Source organism: Anser anser (genome assembly GCF_964211835.1).
Source record: "Anser anser genome assembly, chromosome: 17".
Lineage (NCBI taxonomy): Eukaryota > Metazoa > Chordata > Aves > Anseriformes > Anatidae > Anser > Anser anser.
The window spans coordinates 2,931,922-2,956,320 of record NC_139738.1 but is presented as its reverse complement, the minus strand read 5'-3'; the positions used below and the strand labels follow the sequence as shown (position 1 = coordinate 2,956,320).

The 24,399-nt window shown below is 45.7% G+C and overlaps 1 protein-coding gene across 3 annotated transcripts in view; it reads right to left on the bottom strand.

Annotated features, from left to right (window-relative positions):
- Window positions 1-24,399, bottom strand: part of DVL1 (dishevelled segment polarity protein 1) — an 83,699-nt gene that overhangs the window by 18,717 nt on the left and 40,583 nt on the right. For all 3 annotated transcript variants that reach the window (XM_083803189.1, XM_083803190.1, XM_083803191.1), the window contains exons 3-6: window positions 21,875-21,996; window positions 16,361-16,473; window positions 6,019-6,157; window positions 256-349 (exon numbers count right to left, since the gene is read on the bottom strand). In XM_083803189.1, the coding sequence (XP_083659315.1) occupies window positions 256-349; window positions 6,019-6,157; window positions 16,361-16,473; window positions 21,875-21,996 (468 nt within the window). The remainder of the gene's footprint in view (window positions 1-255; window positions 350-6,018; window positions 6,158-16,360; window positions 16,474-21,874; window positions 21,997-24,399) is intronic.

Genomic DNA, 24,399 nt, shown 5'->3' with positions numbered 1-24,399 from the left:
GGATGGGCTTGAAAGAGACAACAAGCAACGTGACCACACCACAGTAAAAGGAGGAAGGGGGAGGAGAAAAAGAATTTGAACCTAGTGCTGCAAAGCTTCAAACCTTAGAGATTTAGTCCAGGGTAGACTGGAGCCAAAGCGATTCTTTCCAATGACTTCAGCTGGGCACAGATCTGTTCTGAATCCCTTCCTAATTCACACGCTACACTCAAAATCATGGTTCACCTTCTTGGAAAATGATGATGCCAGCCTTACCCTGTCAATCTGCCGCATCCTTTGTTTCCTCCTCCTGCGTTTATGCTTCCGTATGAGCCGCGACGAAGTGCTTTGCTCAGTGGAGCTACTCAACCTGAGGGAAATTCAGAGCAAATGTCAACTCTGTAAAGCTGAGCCATTTGCGATTCGCTGCCCCCTGCCAAAAACAGGCAGATTCCCACAAACACAGAAGAGAGAAATAATTCAGACACCAACAGCCAGCTTACGATGCATTGCTCTGCTTGCTGCCCAACTGCTGCTCAATCCCAGCACATGCTGTATCTTAGCCTCTTCCTAGGAGCACAGAGAAGTTACCAGCTAAACTACACAAGGATTAGAGAGTGTAATTTCCCAGCTTTCTTCCTTCCGGCAGCAAGACTGAATACAACCTGCATTGCAACAGGCATCTATCGCCCTGATTTGACCAGCCAAAGGACAGAGGTGGCCATCTTCTGCTACTTCGGTGGTGGTCCTGACCTCATGCCCAAAGAAAAATGCACACCGTAAGAACAGGTGCACATTAAATAATGATTTTAATTTCAACAGACAGCCTGGAGAATCTCTTAATGCTGTTTCATGTTGGCCTTGTCACGGTGCTGTTTTCGTCTGCCACCGACTACCCTGTTAACAGGGACACGGCACCGGGGCTTGAATTTGGTGAAATAAGTAGCCCTTGATAACAGCTACTTCCAACTAGTGACAGAGGAATAGGGAATGTTTCACTTTGCAGGTCCTCTTCTTTCCCCCCCTGCAAGGTTTTTCAGATGTGTAGAACCCAAATGTATCACATCCCACGCATATATCCTTAAGCTCTCTCTCCCCGTGAGTTAGGGAAGTTAATTATTCTCATTTTACAGGTAGTGGATCGAGACACAGAATGAGATAAATGGATTTGCCCAAATTAATTTCAGAAGCCTGGAACAAAGCCTGGCTTTCAGAGGTGCAACACCACAGATCCCTCCCTCCTCTGTTTATGATGTTAAGAATGGCAGAAGAGACAAAGCAACGCTCCACCATGAACCAAGATTTAAAAAATCCAACCCTATACAACGTAAGTAATTGAACTGGCACTGGCACAAAGGAAACAGTGCCAGTCTTCTTCCCACTCGCCACGTCCCTGCCTTCAAAGTCCTAGCTGCATGCAGGAACTCTACAATACCCCAAGCAAAACCTGATACCAGCAACCTCACAAAGGAGCTTGCTGTCTTGAGATGACAACCCCAGCACACAGGGAAACCCAGCTTGCATCAAGTACGTATGTTTTAGTCAGACACGCTCAGCTGAGTATTACAGACTGCTTGGAGGGCGTGAATATCTTGACGTTCTCTTTGAGTTCACAAAAGTATTTCAGGCATGCTAACCTCACACTCCTTTTTCCCCTCCCAGCAAGGCAAAATAATGTAAGGAGCCAAGAGGTGGGATTTTCAAAAGAGATCAAAGATTTGATAATTCTCCATCCATGGAAACAGCTCACGGCACCTGGTTTCTAAGACCTAGCCTTTCTGATGAGGAAAATAAAGAGGTCTCTCAGATGCTGGGCTCCCAAAATCGGACTTGTTCAATATTCACCACTGTTTTTGAAAGCACTGGCAAAGACTGACATAAAACCCCCTTATATTTTACTACCAATATTCTCCCTCTTCCTAGCTCCTCTCTGATTTCATTATCCTCCTCTTCTCTCCCAGATCATCTCGTTACCAGGAGGATTAAGCTACAATTTTCCAGCACACAACAATTATGGAGAATCTAAAGAAAGGCAACGCGTGCTGCCCTCATCCCAGTGAACCTGCTTGCTGTTTGAGAAGGGCAGCAAAAAACAAAGAGTCACGAGACCGGGGGAGCTTTCCTGCCTGAACACAAGCCAGGCACCAAGATGTCTTCAAAGGCTGTACGAGAGATGGGAGTGCCAGCCCTCCACCGATCCGAGCACGCATTCAGTGCTCCCACCTGCAAACAAACCCTCCGCTCGCAGACTCCGTTCCCCCTGCAGACAGGAGGGCGAAAGCCCTGCGCTTTCCCCTAACACAGCAAGACTTGTCACTCGTTTCAGGAACAGCTGGGCTAGCTCATAACAGAAAGGACAAAACCATAAAATTTTATCTGTCCTTCTGGCTACTATAAGCACACTTCGGAGTCACTCACAGCAGTCAGGCAGTTGGCTTTTGTTGCTTACATGCGTATTTTGCCTACTGCTGTATCATATTTTGTGGGGTTTATCCCAGCGGTGTCACCTAAGGAGCGTGCAGCACTGCCTGTCCCCAACTTTTTCAAAATGGCATCCTCTCCTGGTTACTGTGGATAAAGAGGATTCATCAAAATTCATACACATCTTTTCATTTATCCAGTTTCTCATTACTGTGTTCCTGAAAGGGGTAACGCCTCTGGCTAACACTGCCTATTGTAAAAGGCAATTCTAAGTTTGCAATTTCCACAGAGTAGAGAAGGAAAAGGGAGAGAAAACCTATACTGAAAGTCACACCTGCCCGCAGCAGGAGATCACGAAATTCACCCAGTGGCAAAGTTCTCCCTCTGCTTTCCAGAGGATGAGTTTTATCTGGATAGCACGTTGTGGAAATGAGGGATAGGAAGGGATAGGAACAGAAGAGTTTCAGCAAATGGTTCGCTGAATGATTTCTACAAACTGATGAGTGAAGGAGGAGGTATATTTGAGCTTTTGCGAAAAAGAAGGATGCAAAAAATCTGGAATCATAACCACCAATTTCCTGCTCCAGCTGGCCAAAACCCCAACTACACTTCTAGCACAAAGGCTAATAAGTCCCACAGGAAAGATTTAAAACAGAAATAATGGTTATTGCTTATGGTTATTGAAAACAATTCCAAAGAAAGGAAAAAATGTAAAAAAAATAACTTGTTAAAAAGTTTATCCATACAGCTTTAAAAGAACTAACTTTAATCTCTTAAATGAGAAATAAATGCAATCAAATTTTTTCACAGTTAATTCCATTAGTTACATTGAACCGAGAACACTAATTGCAAGTTGCTGACAATAATCCTCCTGCCTCACACTTCACATTTGCTAGACATTTATTTGCTTAACAGAAGACAGAAATGAGACTGAAAAGTTTAAGCTCCGTACATCAATCTGTATTCAAAATACCACCTAGTGCCTGCAAATAAGACTAACATTCAATTATTGCATATTCTGACGACAAAGGAAATAAAATTATTGCAATCACGTTCCTTGGATGATTCCTTTCAAGAAGAAACATTTTGTTTCTTTTCCTACATCCCAAAAGAAAAGATTAATCAAAACACCCAGTTTCTGTTCCCACAATTAGAGAAGACAATTAAACCGCCACTATACTTAGAGGATTTCTGACAAGAGATTTGCCTGTATTATAAGTAGGATGTCTCATGCCATACAGGTAAAATGTGTCAAACAAATCTTGTTAAAAACAACTCAGCTTAAAAGTAGAAATTTAACATAGAGAAGCAAAAGGAATGTGAAGAGCTGTATTGTCCTGTAATATCTGAGAATAAATTGAGTCAATGAAACAAAAAATTGTTCTTTCTCTCTAAGAAAATGAATGAGAGAACTGTTTAGGTTGGAGAGCACCTTCAGGATCATGAAGTCCAACCATCGCCCTGAGTCCCACCACCAAAACATGTCCCTTAGTGCACACAGGGCTTCTTGGACAAGAATTTCACCCACTCTGCTGCACTGCTCCAAGATAAAAATAAAACACAACAGTGACAAACACACACTATTAGAAAAGCATCCTCAAGCTCGGTGCTTCTAAGGCAGTAACATCCTTCACAGCTGATTTCTCAGTGACCTCCCCTGTGTACAGCCTCCTTTACAACGCAGGTCCTGACCCTAAAGTTCATCAGCTGTTAGTAAACAAACTTACCCCCTTCAACCTTGTTTTCCCCAGGCCTCCGTGTCTCCAGCAGATCTGGAGCATGCTCGGTTTTCTATTTGGCTGGATTTGCCTCTAAAGAAAACTTCTCCCTGCCAGCACAATCTCTCATCTGCTCGGGAACATCATCGGTGCAACACAACAGCATACCTCGGAGCATTCCATTTAGCTGCTCTTCCTGACTAGCTGGCCTGGCAGCTATTCTGGGTGCCAAGAGCTTCTGCCCTAGCCTAGAAAGGAAAAGGCCTCCGCAGCAGCTTCGAAGAGTCTCTTTCTTCACGGGTCAGACGCAGGAAGCTTTTCGTTATCCATACGGACAGAAAGATTTAGCTGGGTCTAGGACGATACACTTCAGTGGCCACCCTGACTGTGCTAACCCTGCCCCACTGCGTATCTTGCTGCCACGGAAATGATTCATTTATTGATAAAAAAGCAAAATCACCTGCAGGGTTGTTGTTGGGTTTGTGCTGTTTTGTGTTTTGCTTTTTTTCTTTTTTTCAAAATAGGGGGAGTTAAAAGCCCTAAAGGCTTTGGGAAGGCTCGGAGTGCGTTCCCATTAATTACTGCTCTTGCCAACCCTTTATGCATATAAATATCCACGTGAACTACAAAGCATCCAGATAACCGACTTTCTGCGTCTTCAAGTGTTGGCAACTTCACCGTAACTACAAAATAAGTTCTGAAACCTAATTCTGAAGCAAATCTTAAACATTCATTTAGTTACCCTTTCAACCCTTTGGAACACCCAGCCTTGGAGCAGAGGTTGAAGGAACTGCTGTTCCTCAACGGGTATTTAAGCCATGACTAACTGCAAGACCAAGTAGATCCACTGAGTTCAATAAGCCACTCAGCTGTTTGTAAACAAGGCAAACGGTTAAATATCTCCAGGACTAGTTGCTCTTTGCTATTTCCCTTCTACCTAAAATTTTAAGAATATCGTGTTGCAACTTTTTTGTTCACAGACATCTGTAGTTAAAACCACGAGATCTGTAACCAGTTCGTAAGTTCATAGAGATCTGTAAGGGGTTTTCATAGCCCATCTGGCTGTATGGGATGCTTTAATACCTCTACGGGGAGTGTTGAGAGAATGCTGTCACTGAGGCCAAATGAACAACCTTAGTTTTGATTGATTTTGCACTTTTAAAAATTTATATTTTGACTCTGAGAAATTTATCGGCCCATAAACATTTTAAAGAACAAAAGTATTCTTTAAAAATTAACAAGGATGTCTTGAAATGTAGAGGATTTTTTTTTGAAAAAAAATACAAGGAATAATTCACCACACTATTTGTCTGCATGAAAAGAAAAAAATAATTAAGAAGTCGTAAATATGTGGCATCACAGCCTGCCTTTGCAATAGCATTAGCTTTGATGAATTCCTCTACAGCTCACAGATCTCAGACTATGCAATTATATAGGAATTCCTTTACAATTCTGCTTTAGTTAAGTACATACTTATTCGGAATCCACGATGAAGGTATTTTGTTAAAATACTCACATCATTACTTCACAAATAGGTAGACAGTTGCATATTGCTTTGATTTTAAAATGTAATCGTTCTTGCTATTAAAAGGGAAGAAAAGTAACAGGAACAGAACATTTCTCTTAATTGGAACTGTGCCTGTTGTCAGCTTGGATAGGGATCCCAGTAAGTTAGCTTTTTTTCTTGGAGCAGTGACTATATTCAACATGTTACTGATGAATTACCAGTCCTCAAATCATACCTAGCAGGAAAATTAAATTAAAAAAAAATGGAAAAAAATACGTAACTCTTTTCATCTTGCCAGTCAGCATGTTCAGAAAGGCCCAGATACACGGTCTAGTGGCTGGGAAACAGACACAAACAGTATTTAAGAGCTCAGTCACTATGGCAATGCCCTACCTGCTCGTGTTGTCATCATCATCGGAGTCAATGAAGCTGCTGGATTCCAGCTCACTACTCATCATGGTAGAAGAGCTGTCATAACCAGGAGGGTGCTCGCGATGTCTGTCCAGTTTGGGATGGCCATTGATCCGAGGGACTGTGAAAAGGAAATAAATGGAGTATTACCAGGCAAAGAGGAAGAGCAAGGAAGAAACGGAACGGCACTGCGAGTAGCACTGAAGTCATACTGTGAGTTGCAGCCAACTCTGCAGGAGGATCCTGATGCAGAAACCAAGCTCTTTGCAGCACCTGATTTCATTCAACTGCTGGAAAACCTAGCACCCTGGCCTGCCTGTCTACCTTCCTTTTTCCTAACTTTTTCCTTTGCTTATAGCTCAGTTCGTGGGCATGCCATAAACAGATAAAGGCAGAAGTAACAGGCACGAACGAGTACACTAATAGTGCTAGAAAATGAATTAGATTGGCCTTGAGCACTTGATGTCAAAAGAAAGGTACACACAAAGATCCTGGAAAAGCAGCAGACAACAAAATTTGAGCTTGGTATGAGTATGCCAAGCAGCACAGAAACCATTCCACGTGCATAAGGTACTTCAGAACAACTTCTTAGGCAGCATGCTTCTATCATCACAGATACTTTATTTATATTTGTCTTTGATCATTATCAGGCATGCAACCCAGAAAGAAAGTTGCCAGCATGTTTGTATTTTTTTTCCACAAAACTATTCTCTATTTATGCAGCAGCGGGGCATGGGGGGGCACCTCTGCTCATCAGCAGGGGGTTGTCTCAAGGGCCCACTGGAAATGGCCGGTGCTGTCTCCATCACAGATGTCCAAACTAGGCCATCCTCAATGTGTCACATCTCACCCCTCGTGGGTCACCTTATCAGGAAATTTTTGTCCTTAACTGTCCGTGAGCAGATTGCTGCTTTATTGAATTTGCAATTCAGAGTCCATTGCCAAATACATCCAGTAGATGAAATTCTGTCTGTAAGTCAGATGATTTGCACAGGAGATTTGTTTTCCATGTTCCAAACCACTGGACACCTGCTGTCTGGTGTTTCACTATGAGTAAGAAGCTTCCAAACTCCAAACCTGAATTTATTTCCTGCTAGCATCCTAAAAAGACTATTCTCGTGCTGCCTCTAAGCAAACTTTATTCAAAATTTATATTTATGCCACTGAGGAATAAAGTAATTCAGCCGTCACCCAGCTCTGACTGCCTAGCATCGGGCTCACATATAAGCTTTCTGACTCTATTGTATTGTTTTAATCAGCGTTTCTTTTAAGAAATAGGAGCTGGAATAGAGCTCTTGGTGCTCTGACTTGTGTTCCTATCAGTCGGACTGGGACTGCTGATCCCATGTCTCATATGGAGTCTCAAACACCTTCCTCATTCACTACCAGGCAAATAATTTATCCCAGACATAAACGTGATCTGTTCACACCACTATGAAGAAATTAATGGGCCACATTGACGTTCCACACTTGTTAGTTCTCAAGGGGGAATTTTCACGCAGAGGACAATTTTAAGACCAGACAGTATTTTTAACCAGCTGAATGCTGCCTCAAACAGGCTGTGCAAACACCCGAAGTGTTTTCTTTAGCACATCACCTTCCAGTGAAATAGCAGTACCTCTGTAGGCCAGTGTTGCTCTGCTAGATAATCTACATCTGGCAGTGAAAACACTGAATTTTCATTCTTTTGCTTTTCAACTAAAGCAACAGAAAAAATTTAAGGCAAATGATGCTTAGTGCTTAAGGAGGATTTTCCAGCATCAAAAGAATAATTGTGAATACCAAGAGAGCCAGGGCGTGGAAATGGCATCCATGGCTATGTTCCCCTCAGCCTGCACATTTCCTGTGTCAGGGAAAGAACGCCAAAATTGTAGTCTGAAACAATGCCATGGCCTGTGTATCGGGTATGTCTGAATGCCTGGCTGTCCCCAAGGGACGCACTATTAACTCTGAGGACTCACATGGCTGGAATGCTGCAAAGTGTGCCTCAAAATTCGCTCAGCAGTGAATGCCAGCATCAGTCCTGAGAGCCTCAGGCAACAGAGATGCAAGGTCCCATTTCTGTGCAAAGGTTTCTGTGCAAAGGTTGTGCCCAAGAGGTCAAGGACGGAGGCAGTGCTGCAGCCTATGAATCCCAGGGAAGGCTCCACCGCAGTGGGTTCCATATGGCAGGATCCAAATTCAAGAGACTGGGAAGCATCCATCTGGGGATCTTACCAATGCTGCAATACATTAATATGGACATAAACTCCCTAAATGTAGTAATAACCACCCAAACTTTCAGGTTTTGTTTAGATCCAGCGTGCATTAGGTCATTTTTATACTGAGTACCTCAGTTTCGCCACACAAAATAAGGGCACTGACTGCTTAGGAACTCAGTTGAGCTGAATGTGAATACCTACAGCGAGACACGCAGGGCTGTGCGTTTGGATAGCATCTGACTCGTTCCAGTGGCCTCATCAGCTGGTGACACCACTTGTGACATTCACATTCTTTGACTGGGTTTTCAGAACAAACACAGATAAAATGCAGTACGTCACGAATTCATTAAGACAGGACACTTAAAAGGATGGTCCTTGCAAGGGATATTGCAATTTTGTCACACACCTTTTTCACTGCCCTCTCCCTGGGCTCTTTCTGCCAGCCCGTCTCACCGGGTGCTCCTCACAAGCCCAGGGAACTCAGACAAATGTACGGTGATGGTATTAGTGCTTGCTTTTAGCTTCATTAATGGCAGTGAGGTTTAATACTACAACGGTCTCAACATTCCTGTGTGGTATTACTACACAGCGCCTCAGATGCTAAATTTAAAACATATTTACCAAACTATTCCAAGGTTTTGATCCAAGCTCTTCAGAGATTAAGAACTCTCTAACTTCACCCGGGATGTTTTCGCCACACGATCAGACTCTCCTAGGGTCACAGATCGCTTTCTCGCTCAGGCAAGAACGAAGCAGTGCTTTTTAACAGGACTCCATGAAGTTTAAATGCCTCATATGGAAAAGCAAAGCCTCATATGGTTGAAAGCATACCTTCTCCTCCTGAGGAAAATCCCCATCTAACGTCGAAGCGATCTTCTTTCCCCTGTTTTTCCCTCAGACCGTGACCCGTCTACAGAGACGCACAGCAACGCTCTCATCCTCCCGTCACCGTCAGAGCATTTCCTCAGGCTTTCGGGCAGTAGCAGCCCCGTTTCTGCCCTGCAGCTCCTCACTCAGCCCTCACGGCCCCCCTGATGGCAGCCACCTCTCGCCCTCCCTGTGGGCGATCTCCCTCAGGGCGGCCGCTGGCGGCGGAGCAGGCCGTGGGGGTGCCGCTGCGGTGGTGCCTGGGGTCACCTCAGCGCCATGCAGGCGCTTATCAAGTGGCGGCCGGTTCAGAGGTCTGCTGGAAAACCACCCGCGGAGACAAAACGCCCCTGCGGGGGATGAATTCCTCTGGGGCTTGGGCAGGCTGCAGCTGCTCCTGGAGTAGCTTGCGACAAATTGCATCTAGCAGAAGCAATTGTGGAATGATAGAACATCCCCAGCTGGAAGGGAGCCACAAGGAGCATCGAGTCCAGCTCCTGGCTCCACGCAGGACCCCGCAAAAATCAAACCATGTGTCTGAGAGCGCTGACCAAACACTTCTTGAACTCTGTCAGGCTCAGGCCCTGGGGAGCCTGCTGAAGTACCCAGCCACCCTCTGGGTGCAGAACCTTTTCCTAACACCCAGCCTGACCCTCCCCTGTCCCAGCTCCATGCCGTTCCCTCGGGTCCTGTCGCTGTCCCCAGAGAGCAGAGCTCAGCGCCTGCCCCTCCGCTCCCCTCGTGAGGGAGCTGCAGGCAGCCATGAGACCATTTCACACAGTCCTCATAAGCAGTGGTACAAAGACAGTGAAAGGCACAGACAGGCTGAGCTGGATGGATGATGGCAGTAACATAAGCATTTTGTCTGCCTGCCATGACTGGATCCGAAATGTGATTTTGCGGCTGGCAGCAGGGCTGCACCTGAAGTGCTGCAGTCAGACCCGAACACTGCATCGGCAGAAGCTCACTGGTACCTTTAAGTCCTTTCCAAACAGCAAAAGCAACAGCCAAAACACTGCTAACAGAATGAGATGTTGAAGGACTTTCAATCCCTAATTTTTGGCTGAAGGAAGCAAGGTGTCAGTTCCCAAGTATCTGGATGTGCAAACTCTTTCCTGGATGCCACATCCAGGCAGCCAAACCTCGTCCCATTACAGAGATTCAAAGAAAAGGCCTGTAACTAAACACAGCTTCCCTCCCTTTTCCCTCTTTAACACTTAAATTTCCTGTAGTGATTTCTTTTATCAAATATAAATTTACTATATTAGTCTTATGTTATTATAATTATTAAATATATTCATAATATAAACATACACCTTTAAAAGCTTCTGATTAGCAATGTGTTGGCCTGCCTGGGTAAATTAAAACTTCAGTTTATGACTCGTCTCGTTATCATCTGCTACAAACCAGAAATAGAAGGGAATTGTTCCCTGAGCACCCTAAAAGGCTCACTCCCTTGCCTCCCTAAAAGCCAGTGCACAGCTGGATGCAGCTGGAACTGGAAGGGGCGAACAGCTGCGATGTAAAGAGAAGGGCTTTTAGGCTCATTCTGCGCATCTGAAGGGGCACTGATAGTTGAGAACAACATCCATACTTCTAGATATTCAAACTAAAACACCCCTGGCTTATACATTATATCAGACGATTTCACTGTACTGTTTACATTTTTCCGTTTCCTTTTTCCAGCTGTATCTTCTCTGTTAAATGTTCAACGAAACAAAACAGAAGGGTTCATCTTCACCTATTTCCTGTTTGACCTAGAATTTCTTGTATAGAAAAGCTCCTATACAAAGCTCCAATAGATGAAAGTGGCTTTACCAGTATGCAAACACTTCAGTTTCAATGTTTTACACCTCCCAAACAGCACCAGATAGTCTTGAATTCACAGGAAAAGTTTTCCTGCATAACTCAGGTGCATATTTAAATCCATAAAGTTTCTGAAATTTGTCTAGCCAATAAAAAAATCCCTTTTCTAAGTTTTTTTCTAATTTAGCCAACGCTGTTCGGGGTGTGAGGGTCAGTTATTATACTTCAATAACTACTTTCATGAACCATGATTGTGTGTTTTACTCACAAAGTACTCCCAGGCATCCACGTCCTTAGTCTAAACAAGACTCATTCTCTGCTCTGGTTCAATGCCTGTCCCACTAATAACCAGGGACTTTCTGCCCTGTTGACCCCCTGCTCCTGTTTCTTCATTAGGGGATGACAGAGTCCATTGAGACTGTCTGACAAAAGCCTTTCAGTGTGTCACAGAGATTAGAATAAAGCATAGCCTAGGAGGTTAAAGTATGTCCTCCCTGACTTTTATCAACAGCAAAGTTGGTCCTGCCTGAGGGACAAAAGCACATCAAAGTACAAAATCAAACAAGCTTTGAAAGCGGGAAACAGTGGAGCAGCATCTGCTCAAGGAAGCTGTAAAGAGGACTCCGTAACCCTGCACAGAACAAAGGTGAGAGTGTTTTCAGGAGGAAGTCATAGCCAAGCTCACAGTTAAGATAAAAAACAACAGAGCTTCCGATCCTCGCCAATACAGAGAGTCTTTACCAATTATTAACGTGAAACATGTTAGCACTTTGTTAACGAAGACTTGCAACCCCATCTGTGCAGAGTCTTCACGGAGAAACAACTGCTGAGAAATCCTTATTTTGAGCTAGCACTGTTCGAGTTCCCATTGCAACTGTTTGGTAGGTGCAGTCCTTTACCACGGTATGGTACACACATACTGTACCAGGAACCGCTCCTCCTCCCAAATGTTTGGGGATCCGCGCATCAGGAGCTTCCCAAAGCGCATGTCCCTGCCCAGCGTCTTTCAGCTGGCTGCACAGTAGTTCAGTTCACCACACAGCAAACTTGGTGTTGAAACACCAGTGTCGACACTTGACATCTGCAGACTTGTTAAAAAAAAAAAACGAGCAGTAGCTGTAAAACATTCTCCAATGCCAAAGAAAACTTGTCCCTTAATTACCTCCCTAATTAGAACTTCCACGGCCCCTTTTCCCACTCCTCCTCAGGAAATGGTCGGGGGAGCTTTGTTCCAGTCAGTGAGGGGTCCCCAGAGCATGTGCCAGGCAGACCTCCCACGTTCCTAATTAAGATCCTCACGCTCCTTTCACTTAATAGGGCGTTGTCAACTTTCCAAAGCAACACGGACTCTTGTTGTTTTAAGAGAGAAAGTGGAGCCCTGACATATTGACAGCTCAGCCCTTTCAGCCTAATTTTATTTGAAGCTCATGCCAAGGATTGTTTTGCTACTAATGAATGCAAAAGGTGATCAGGAAAAGACATATTCCCAGCTTGGACAAAAGCCCCTTTGGATACAAACTGTCTCAAAAAAAAAAAAATCACTTCTCTGCACATGTAGCCTCCACAGCTTAATCACCATTATGCTTTAAAATATATATATATATACACACACACACAGGGTAACTTTGTCCATGCTCACCTGACAGAGCTCATCCTTCTCAGCTAGTTTGCATTATTAACCTCGTTACGAATAGAACAGTAGGATCAGAGCTAAAACTCTCTCCTCTTGCACTCTTGGGGAGAAACCTCATGCTTGAAAAATGAGAATAATACAGCAAATTAAAATGTAGGCAACTCACTGGAAAAAAAATTACACCTCTGCTTGCTGATCCTTCACTGTTTCCCCAGCCTTACTGAATACCCATGTACAAGAATAAGTGTGTGCTCTGCATATATGACCTCATTAACCGTTTGTGTTCCCATTAGCAGAGAACGATTTCCTGAAATTTACAGAAAAGGGATGAACAAGTGGGTTTGCTACCAGTAACACACTGAAGGAACTCTATCTACTCCTGACGGAGCTGTGCAGTGGATGGGGAATTGTTTGTCCTTCCCCTTACACCAATAACGAGCTCAGTTAGGAACACGACATGGTGCTGTAGCTGACAGCACTGTCCATACGTCTTGGCTACTCTGCATAATTAATAGCCCTGGAACAAACCCGTGAGTAATGCAGTGCCCCAATGAAGATCACTCATCCTACCTCTCTATGAATTATTAGAGCTGTAATTTCGGTGTTACTTCAGCAAGCCTCTACAGGACGAGATCAAACAGACAAACTGCATTTCCTTCTTTCTGCAGGGAAAGGAGGATTTACCACTATTGCATAACGACAAGCGATGCACGCAGCTCCTGCCCCCGAAACTGGCTGTGAACCAGGTGTCACAACCTCGCTGCCCCCCCCCACCTTTGTCCCCCTTTTCCTATCGCTGTTTCCCCATTTTACATCCGACTGTGCTCCATGCAAAGAAGACGTGAAGACTCACAAAAAGAAAAACTCTGCTTACATATGACCTTTGTTATAACGAGGCCTTAAACTCCTTCTCTGTGATAAGGGTATCCCACTTCTAATTTTATGTAAGTGGCAGTCAGGATACAAGTGCTGAACTATGCATTCTGGAGATGTGCTTTCAACTGAAAATAACACACTGGTTGGCTTTGGTTTTTAAATAAAATCTTATTACAACCACAGAAATATTATGGACATTAAAAAATATATTTCATGGGACCAAAATGATACAGCAGTTGTCCTTGCTTTATGCATGCCAACAAAACTCAGCTCATATGGATAGCTTGCTTCAGATGAGAGGCTTAAATTGTTCTGAGAACAGGTAATGTTTGCATAACTGAGTGACATGTTCTTGCCTGAGCACAGCTTAGACTGACAGGAAAAGGAGGAAATTTTATCCCATTTGTAGCTGAAGGGAAAAGCATGCACTAGTTTCAGGCTGCTGGAAGCCACGAACTCCTGTACCACAGCAATGCCATGAAAGCAATCAACATTATGGCCCTAGCCCAGCCATCCAACAACCAGCTCTGCTGCCATAAGTGTCCATGGCAGAACATATATTAGCTTGAGCGGGATAAAAACCTAACATAAACACCATACCGTCAGTAAATCTGGCAAATTTTCCAACCCATCTGTCTCCTAAGGGGTTGGCAACGACCATTTAGTAACCAGTTAAGGTTTCCCAAACCCTCTGAAGATGCAGGCCCCTATTTCAGCACCAAGAATTATCACAGAGTAAGTTAGTGTGAAATATGAGTTTTGGTAAATAAGAGCATAGGCTGAAGTCCCAGTGTGCAGGTCTCACTGTGAGACCAAAAAGCACACGCGTGGACTGAGGTAGAGCAGAAACTGTTTGCCCAGAGCCTCACAAACCCAGCCAGCTGGGATCCTTGCAGCTCCTCTCCACTCAGAGACCCACACAGTTAAAAAGAGACATCGATAAGCCCAGGGGATGTTCCCTGGAGCAGAAGAAAGCAGAAGCATCTTCCAAAACCAAGCGGAGAGGTGCGCGATCTCTCAGCTGCCTCTCCCGAAGCTGAAGCCGGTTTCAGCTGTAGTAACACAGAGCCACTCACCGAAGCCACAGGCAGCCTTCAACACGTGCTCTGGCCACATCAAGCTAGCAAGGGAGGGAGGGACACACACGAAGGCGAAGGATAATGCACTTCAGACAGGTAGGCAGACGTGAAGACGAGGGTATTTTTAGCTCTTTGGTGAGCAGCCCTCGGGGCTTCGCGCTGCCATACCCTGAATGAGCACAGAAGAGCCGGAGCAGGAACGAAGGGCAATCGGCAATGTCAAGTGTAACTCAGCACCTTGAAGGATTAAGCCTCTGACAAAAAGAAACCCTGCACAGAGAGCTAGAAATTAACCGTAACAACTTCTGAGACAGCCTATAGCAAACGTGGCCAATGTTCTTGAGGTAGATTGACATAACCTGATTCTACAATGGAATCACGTTCTGCAGAAACTTCGACGTATTTTTCCTGTAAGATTCCAGGCCTGAACTGAGCGTAACACGCAGGAATCATAATGCACAGGAGGTCAAGACAAGAGCATCCTTGCACAGGGACATTTGGCTGAGTCGCTTTCTTTTCAGCGCAATGAGCTACAGAACCTGAGAGATCAAAGCGTACAGGAATATATCCAGAAATCCTGCATTTTAGACAGACAGATGAAAAAAAAAAGAAAAAAAAAAGAAAAGGAGGCAGACAACCTAGGGAGGATCCCGGCACTTTCCTTCTCTTCTTCTGGAATGCAAAATGAGGTAGAACAACCAGGGGTAGAGGGAAGAAAAAACGAGACCAAGAAGTCTGTCTGGCTACGCTTCCCTTTTATCAGGCTCACAAAGGCACTTCTAAGAAGAGTGGGAGGAAGCGAGAAAGGAGGCAGGCAACAAACCAATGTTAAAAAAAATCACCTTTTAACATTCTTCCAGTAACAAGCTTTTGCCACAACACTATTAAAAGATTCTCCCTCTTTTTGTGATTCCCACAGGAATCTGCAGTCAATACCATGCCGACAGCTCTCTGCTCCACCCACTACTTGAGTAATTTTCATTCACCCTGAGTCACTTACAGGCTGGAAGGGTTAAAGGAGCAGAAAGACACCTGCTCCTAGCACACAGCATATAGGCGACTTCTGCTTTTCTAACTGGAGGCAATTACTTCAGTGGGTGGAGCTGTGAATAAAGGCTGTGATGGCATCTCTTGGGCCCAAGTATTCCATATTCTGGACCGTTTTAGACTCAATGGGTGGCATCTATTAATTCTTAATTAAGCCTGGAAATTCTTGTCTGGCAACAAATGAACAAACAAGCTTACTTTGATGTACAGACTAGAGGCAAGAGATGAAGTTCTGTAGTTTATGTGTGCGCTTTGGCTGCACATACGTTTAAAAAAGGGATCTTCAGCCAATGTGCTGTAGTTATACCAGCAAAAAACACTACTGCTGATCCAAGCCTAGAGAAATCGACAGAAATTATTTCAGAGGATTTGGGCTCAGACCTCGCAATGCTAAAATACTAAGACTAAGCCCCTCCAACTCCCAACACATCCTACAGGTGCTGTGTTCTTCCTTTAAGTGAGCAGCCTTGAATAAGGCTGTCTAGCCATGATGGTACAGAGCTCACGCTGGCTAAGTTGTTATTCATCTCCAGGCTAATTGTCTTCCAATACTACAGAAAGTTCTGTATATTGTCAAGAAGAATCTCCCTGCCACGTGACTGCAGGTTATCCAGACCTCTTTGAAAATGCTGAACTTCAAAGTGTCTCAAAGCAATTATCAAATTCTTCCATTAAGATAATAATAATGGTCCCTGAAAGTATGCAGGAATGTATACACACTTCTCTTCTGCAGTATCCATGCAGAAGTAGTTGCTGCTCTGAAAGTTTAACATACAAAAAATAAAGAAAAAGGGGAAAAGTGATATAGGACTCACCATCCTCATGCCCTTCTCTATTCCTCCGTCGATGTCTGTCTCGCCGGTGGCTAATAACCGACTCTGTTCCTGTTTCATTGTCCAGTCCATCCCGGCTGCTGGCAGCATTTGGGCTGTTAGAAAACACATAGGAAGAAACAGTGGAGTCATCTTTTTTCTTTTTTTTTTTTCATTTCTTTTTGATAAAAACAGTTGCATTTGTGAGCATACTGGTTTAGAAGCCAGAAAACTGTCATGAGGATTAGCTGCTGCCTTGGCAGCTGCAGCACAAGGTCCCCAGACTGCTCTGTTCACCCCCAAGACAGTTCAACAGACAGTTCCATACCCACGCCCTGAGACACAGTGCTATTTGCACAGGAAGCATCACTGTAACATTGAAAAAGCTGCCACGGGACTGTTGCATGGAATTTCCATAGGAAAAAAGCCTGCTGGTGGGCTAAGAAAAGGGATCATTTTAGCAGGCGCTGAGAGGACAACAACAAAACAGCTTTAGCTGCTGCTACTCTCACAGGACATGGGATTTCAGCACAGTCCCACGATGACAGCTCTAATATCACAAACCTGCAGCATACCTGCCTAACACAAGAACAAACTCACAACGCTGTTTTTTGGAAGAAGAAAACTTGCCAACCCTAAAACTCATCTCAGCCTCCAACCCCCCCATGTTCCTATGCATCTCTCAAATCCTCCCATGGGCATTCCAAAGATCACAATCCAAGAAACACATGGAAACACGCATGAACTCCTCCAGCAGAGGACATGCTCTACCAGGGGCTTATTCTCTGGGACCGTGAACTGTCGCCTTTTCTGCAACATCCGTATATATATTTTAAAACCAAAGCCTGTGTTTCAGCACACTTCCTGAAGCGCTTTTTCACCTCACCCGGGCTTGTTTCCCTGACCATAACCTGAGCTACCCCCGCGGCTTGCTGTCAGCCAAGGGGCAGAAGCCATACCTTACTGCAGCCACGTTTAACACAGAGCGCTGACCTTGAAGGCTCAAGTCTTGCAAGTCATGGCAAAGCTCGAAATAATTAAGTGCGTGTCTGTGAAACACTCAGAGAGACCCTGGCCCTTTCCTCATGTTCTCAACCGTCTGAAAGCTCCACAGCTCTGCCAGTGCCGCAGAATGCTTACCCTAAGTCCCTGGGAAGGGCCACTGGGATCTGACATAGGCTGACGCCCTGCTGTGAAAGATTTCTCTTAAAAAGTTGCTGTTAATGCTCATCCTCTCTCTCCCGCAAGCAGCACCCACCGAACAGCAGTCCCCGACCACATCTGCCCCTCGCATCTGTTATTTACACCCGACAGGTCCTCCTTGTGCACACCCGCTGGCCAGCAGCACACTTCCACCAAAGCACCAGTCACCGACACATTGCTCCTACAACTCCAGGCATGCCCTGCCACACATATTTAATGCAGACGCCCAGGATCTAACCAACTGGCCCCATGGTTTTTTGTGGAAGAGCTAAAAAAAGAGCCTTCCTACCATACACCCTGAGGACTCGCAACTTCTTTTCCCCCCATCAGGCGGAGTGAGAACCCAGCCCTTTCTGAACTCGGTTTCTAGAAACTAAGAAAGCAGGAACATTGGCACCAAACCGAGAAGTGACTCCTGGAGCGCGTGAGCCCAAGCCAAGTGGATATGGTGAGTCTCCAGGGCCTGACAGTGGCACCAGACAGAGGTTCCTGGTTCAGGTCCTGGCCTGCTGCCGGCTGCGATGTGTCAACCGAGTGACAGTTGAGATGAAAGATTAAGGGATTTGGGCAGCACGCTAATTCATTAAGAGCTTCTGTACTTCATTTTTGCTCTTAAGCATGAAACCAGAAGAGGTTAGGCAAGAGACTTTTCTTTCCCCCAAATTATTTGCTTGTATCTACAAATTGCACCCTCTTTACTCAGGCACAGGAACAGTGTAAAGCACGCGGGGAACTCACATGAATCTTGGCGGCTTTCTTCACTGATGAAAGCAGAGCACAGTACCTCTGAGACCTCGCACAAGGATGTTCTCACCAAGAACCTCAGTCCAGAAGTTTGCTGCTAGCACATATTTCTGCTGCTGATCCTGCCCTCTTTCCTTGCCACTCCACCAGAACACCACTGTGCTGACAAAGAGTCTTTTCTCTAAGGCTAGTCTTGGACATTTCCTTACTGCACACCCTGACGGCTGGGCACGCACTGAGGGATCGTCCCAAGCAGCGAACATCAGCTGGAACAGAGGGAGCACACGTGCACAGCATTGCATTGAAGAGGATTGTTGAAAAGCCTTCTGCAACTGCACACCCACACGCTTTCCTTGTATGAATGAGATGTACTGACATGCCCACCACAGCAGTTAGGAAATAGAGGCTGTTAGTCAAGAAAACATTTGAATGCACGCTTTAAGCCCTGATGAGGCTACCGACATGTGAGCAGGTATTTCAGTGCTGTCACAGGTACCTTTGCTTTTCTCCTGCCAGCAAAACTGAAAGGGAAAGGGGCTGACCATTTCCTAAGGCAGCATCGCACACAAAGAAGGGAGCTGGGAGCTGTGCTAGCCAGCCTGCGAGGCTCCCGGCCATCTCAGCAGCACCATCTCGTGACTACTGCTGTTACTATCCAGCCCTAAACCATTCCCCAGGCTAAAGCAGCTTACAGAAGGTGGTGTACAGCCTAACAAAGGGCCCAGAAAGAACCTTGCAGCCGGCTCGTTTCTCTCTCATTGCTGAGTGAATTCAGTTCACTTCAATTTCCAGTGCACAAGCCCGAGTGCTGTGTGGCAGTGGCAGTAGGGCAGCTCTGAGGTCACTCTGCTCAGCTCACTCCTGCACCTCCACCACTAACCCAGGAGCAGCCTCACCCATTCAGACCAACGCAGATTTGGCAACCACTGAGCAGAAGTGGCGGAGCACGAAATACAGGCTGAGCTTCAGAACCCTCACCAGGGAGGGAAAAAGTAAATTTTCTTTGCATTGAATCAATGCTGAAGCGAAGTATCAGTGCTGTCAGACAGCTTAGCTGAGATTACCTCCTCGCATCTGGTAATTAGCTCATTCCCTGGGACGGTATGGCCTGCCTGCCTGCCTGCCCCATCCATTTCTTGTAGGCTTTGTAGACCAGGAACATTTTTGTTTGTACAGTTACACAACGCCTAGCTTGGCTGGGGCTTCTTATATAAATAAGGCCCCAATCATCAGTGAAGAAGGAAGACAGGAGATGACAGATCTGTTATTTTTAATTGCATTAAAAAACCCCTCAGGGATTTAGGAGCCAGGAAGGTAAGTCTCTCTCAGAAAGGAACGTGATAGGTGAACAAACAGCGATACTCAGGTTTGGGCTGTGCAGGTTACAGGGTTGCACTACTCATCTCTTACCAGGAAACACTTTCCAAGCACACAGAGTGCAGAAATGGCTCTAAACACACTATTGCAGAATCACCACACCAAAATCCCAAGATACAGCGTTTAGAAGAATGCCAAAGATTTGTAAGTAAGGAGTGAACTACAGTCATGATGCAAGCTCTGGAAACCACGCTTTATAATGAAAAATGTGAGCAGCTCTACTTAGTTTATCCAAGAGAAACAAACCGCTTCGAAATCCAGGGAATTCATTATCCCTTGGAATCTTTACATCTTGAATAGATGTCGTTTTAGATGAAATGCTAATAGCTAAACAGAATGAAGTGGCTTCATGCCAAATAACCGAGTGAAATACTCTGCCCTGTGCTAGGAAAATAAGGTTAGGGCATCATTAGACCCACTTCTGGACTGAAAGACAAATCCCAAGAACAGAAAACACTACAAAATGTTAAGAGATTCAAGTGTGAAGAGAAGAATCAAAAAGAGCATTAAGGGAGAACAAGTTTCCGACCAGAAGGCCGACCCACAAGCCAGATTCTGTACTGCATTTTGAAACGAGAAGAGACGGAGGGGTGGAGGAGAGAGAAAGAAGGAAGGCGGTTCATCTGGGAACACGAACACAAGCCAGGAAACACGACCTCCTGTGCTGCTACTCCTGACTCAGCATGACCTGTGTAAGTTACTTCACCTCTCCGAGGCCTCCCACGTTTGCTTTGTAACGTGCAGACACCATCACCTGCAGCCCTGCGTGCCTACTGACGGCACGACGACACCGCCGGGAACTGTAGGATGCTGGAGTGCAGCAGGGGCACCACATCACGGCTTAAACTTCTCCGCTCTGAAACACACGATTACGAGCAGTGTGGTTCCGCAAGCACACTTTTGTGCCTGACTTACAATATAATTATTTTTTAAGAAAGATCTTGCAGTTATTACCTTTAGGTACAGGTCAGGAAGACAAAGAACTACTTATGCTTGCAAGCCATGTGACTCCACTCGCTGAAGCCTTCCCTGGCCAACACAAAGCAATTCCTGGACGCACGAGGGCAGTAAAACCCTTGCAAAAAGCCCGGTGTCAGGCAGGGTTTGTATTTCTCTCTTGTCAAGATTTCTTGTCCCCCATAGAAACCATTTATCTGTAAAAGACTCGCAGAGAACACTCAGGGCTCTTCCAGGCGCGAGGTATCTCAGAAAGCAATGGAAACACGTCACAACGGGCACATCAAGGCTGGGTTTCCTTCTCAAAACATGCAAACCACTGCCACGCTAGCACCGGGGCTGTGCTCCCTGCATCAGCCCATCCTTCTGGCTATTTGTTCATGTCAGCGATTCAGAGCAAAACGCAAGGTGCCAGCCAAGACTGGAAAATGCAGCAGATGTTAATCCCTACATCCTAGGGCTGCCTGACACTCTGATCCCTGCAGCAAAAAGGGCTCAGAAGAGAGCGTCAGCACTCACAGATGTGACGAGCACGAGAAACTCTGCCAAGTCGAAGACCAGAGAGGCCCCAAAAGCTCAGTTTAGCTAAGCAAATGCCACTTTTCATGCTGTAGGAAAGATGGGGCAGATTTATTTACTATACATACAGAAAGAGGGCTTCTGGACATTAACGCCAAATTTACAACAGATGCACGAAAGCCTCAGAGAATACCACCATCTGGTTATCCGTGGAGAAAAAAATAAGCAGAGCTTTCTGGCAGCTAGCACAGGAGACAGGAACGTTGGTTTCTGCTCTGATGTGGGCGCTCCAGCGCTGTACCAGCCCTTGCGGAAGCTTGAATATCCATCACTTTTAGTCACTGTGCATCAGCTCACATTATTTTCTGCTTCTTGATTCACGGTTCAAAGTCTCTCTCCGCATTCACCACGTTTTAAAATAACGGTAAGTGGTGAAATTCAGAACTTGAACTGCTTGAAGTTTAGCAATGTATGGGGTCGGCGTGTGTAAGGTTTAGGAACACAGAAGACACGTAGGATATATATTTCATTCCAACAGTGACAGATTTCTTTTCTTCCCACCTCCCTTTTAACTCCTCAGTTCTACCAAGTACACTATTTTCCTAACAGTACCAATAAATGGTCGGCTTGCAGAAGCAAGGAGGAATGTGGGCAAGAAACAGACGGGAACTGTGTTTTTTTGGTTTAAATAAGGAAAAAAAGACAACTTGCTCTTACTGGAAGGACGGAGGCCGGGAGTCTCCGATGCCACCTGTTCTCTCGATGGGAGGCGGAAGGTCTGCGTGGCTCTCGGTGCACTGCGAGCCTGTGTCGGAGTGGGAGCTTTCAGCCAGGACCAGCTGTCAAGAGAGAAAAAGAGAATTACACACATTTGTACGAGTTTCTCCGCTCCGACCGGTGGTCAGCCACTGCTTTGCTGTGCACTCTGTGATTATCTAAGAGAGGAAAGGAAGTGCTCAGTGCCTACTTGGACGGATTCCTGCCAATCTTCCACAAAATCAGGCTACATTCAGCCTCAGCACGGGAACTCCATCAGCCAGGATACGCAGGGAACACCACGGAGGTTTTCCTCCTCTCGGAACAAGCGAGCACTCGGGGCAGGGAGTGCACGTGTGCATGTCACTTGTCGTTACAGCACCCTCGGAGTTTCCTAAGCATGCAAATCGTCAGCATTCCTTGCAAAATGCACGCACGTTGCAATGCTGCGCTTTCAGCCCGGTTTAGCCCTGACAAAAATAAAAACCCAAACCTGAGACTGGACAGCACGATGCCCCAGTACTACGACTTCTTAGACAAGGACCCTTGAATGTGGAAAATTCAAAATCTGGTAACTCACAACGACCTGAAAACATCCTCAGTTACTACGAGGGAGGCTGCTGGGTACTGGGTCCGAGGGACGGACATGGCACACGAGAGGCTTTCTAGACTCGGTCTCACTTCCAATAAACGCAGGACAGCACGGCCATCTCCAGTCAGCAGGCCTCTTGTGACATCTCTAATTAGCAGATAAATAGACGAGAGAAAGAAGAACGAGTCTGTCTCCCTATCCCCACCCTCCTCATTTGGAGCTCATAATAATAACCTGATTGACAATGGCTCTTACATTTTAGTAAGACCTGACTCCATCCACTTAATTTATTACTTTTCTGTAATTTTTTTCGAAAAAAAAAGGCTAGAGATGCTTTGTGTTGAACGATCCTGTTACACACCTGGGTGAAAGTGGCTTTCTGCATCAATTTTCTCAAAATCCTACTAATGCTGGAAAAAATTCCTAGCTGAATGTACACTTTTGCTGCCAATAATTCAGTAAATTTCTGATACGAAAATCAGCATCTGTGCCTCAGTTTCCTAACGCAGAAAGGCAGAACACTATCGATTTTGCGGAATGTAGATCAGAAGAATTAACGTGCATAAATGAAACGTGAATCCTGGGGCGGAAGGACCAAACACTGCATAAAGCATCAACGCAGAAAACCAACCAAGGCGCACTGCTCCTAGACTCCTTTAAACTTCTCTCTGCAAACAAAATGGGGTAATTCTGTTCCACTTCTAATGCAGCTTCACCTCCTAGAAATGTTGCTTGTTTGCTGTTATTAGAAAGCCTAACAAGCTGTCCTCTCCTACCCAAATTGTGAAGGCAGATGACCAACACGAGGGTTTGGCCTGAAGTGAAAACAGAACTCCACCACCTGAAAACTAAATTTTAAATATCAGTGTTTAAAAACGTTTAAAATATCAGTGTTTAAATATCAGTGTTGCATTAAGCCTGTGCAGGAAAGGCCACCGAGGGCTGCCCAGGCTTCAAACAGGAGGGCAAGGAGGCGGCGAGGACAGGGAAGCAGCGCCGCTGGCACCGCTGCGCTGGGGACAGATCGAGGCTGAAGGAAGCAACTTGCTCGCCTCGCACAGGAGGAGTCCTGAAAGCACACGCAGACTTTGCACATCCTCATCTAGTTCCTTCCCTCACTATATGTCGAATGTTTCGGTAAGAATGGGGGAACAAACCCTGCAAAGCAGAAAGGAGGCTAAAAGCGATTCCTTCATTCATTCACAGCCCGCTGGCCACACGCTCCCCTCGCTGTCCACGGCCACCAGAAGTCAGCCCTGAACTCGTGGCCTGGAGGTGAAAAGGTTTACATCCAATTACCGTCCCCTGAGCCACCTAATCCCTTTGCCGAGTCGCTCTGAACAATATGATTATAAGGCCTTTAATTAAGTAAATGCTCAAGGACCGACGTAGATCATTACCTTTGACTAAGAGGCAGCGAGGGCTCGGCCTCCCTCCCTTTTTAGCCGTGAAGAGCCAGCCCTGTGCAAGGGATTCCGGTTGTGATCGGTTAATTTACCAAAGACTGATTGTAGCATGGTCGTCAGACAGACGCTAGCTGTTAAAGAAGGGGATGGAGGAGGAGAGGGGAGGGTACAGGAGGGGACTGGTGCGTTATTCCTACGAGCACACGCCATAGATGTGGAATCTCCGGGCAAGTGCTTTCAGCAACAAAATCAAACCAGGGGATAAAAAGAAGCGAAGAAACGGAGCGTAGGCAAGATCTGCACATAATCTAAACCGCATCCATCCCTGCAGACCAGGCCGGGCTGCGATTCCCCAGGGACAAGGCGTTGGGTGCCCCCTCCTCACCGACCGGCAGCGGGATTAGCGGGCGGCCAGCCTCACCCCGTGCCAGCAGCAGCACAAAGGGAAGAGGGAACCCATCTTTTGGCTGCGCTCTGGAAACACCCCA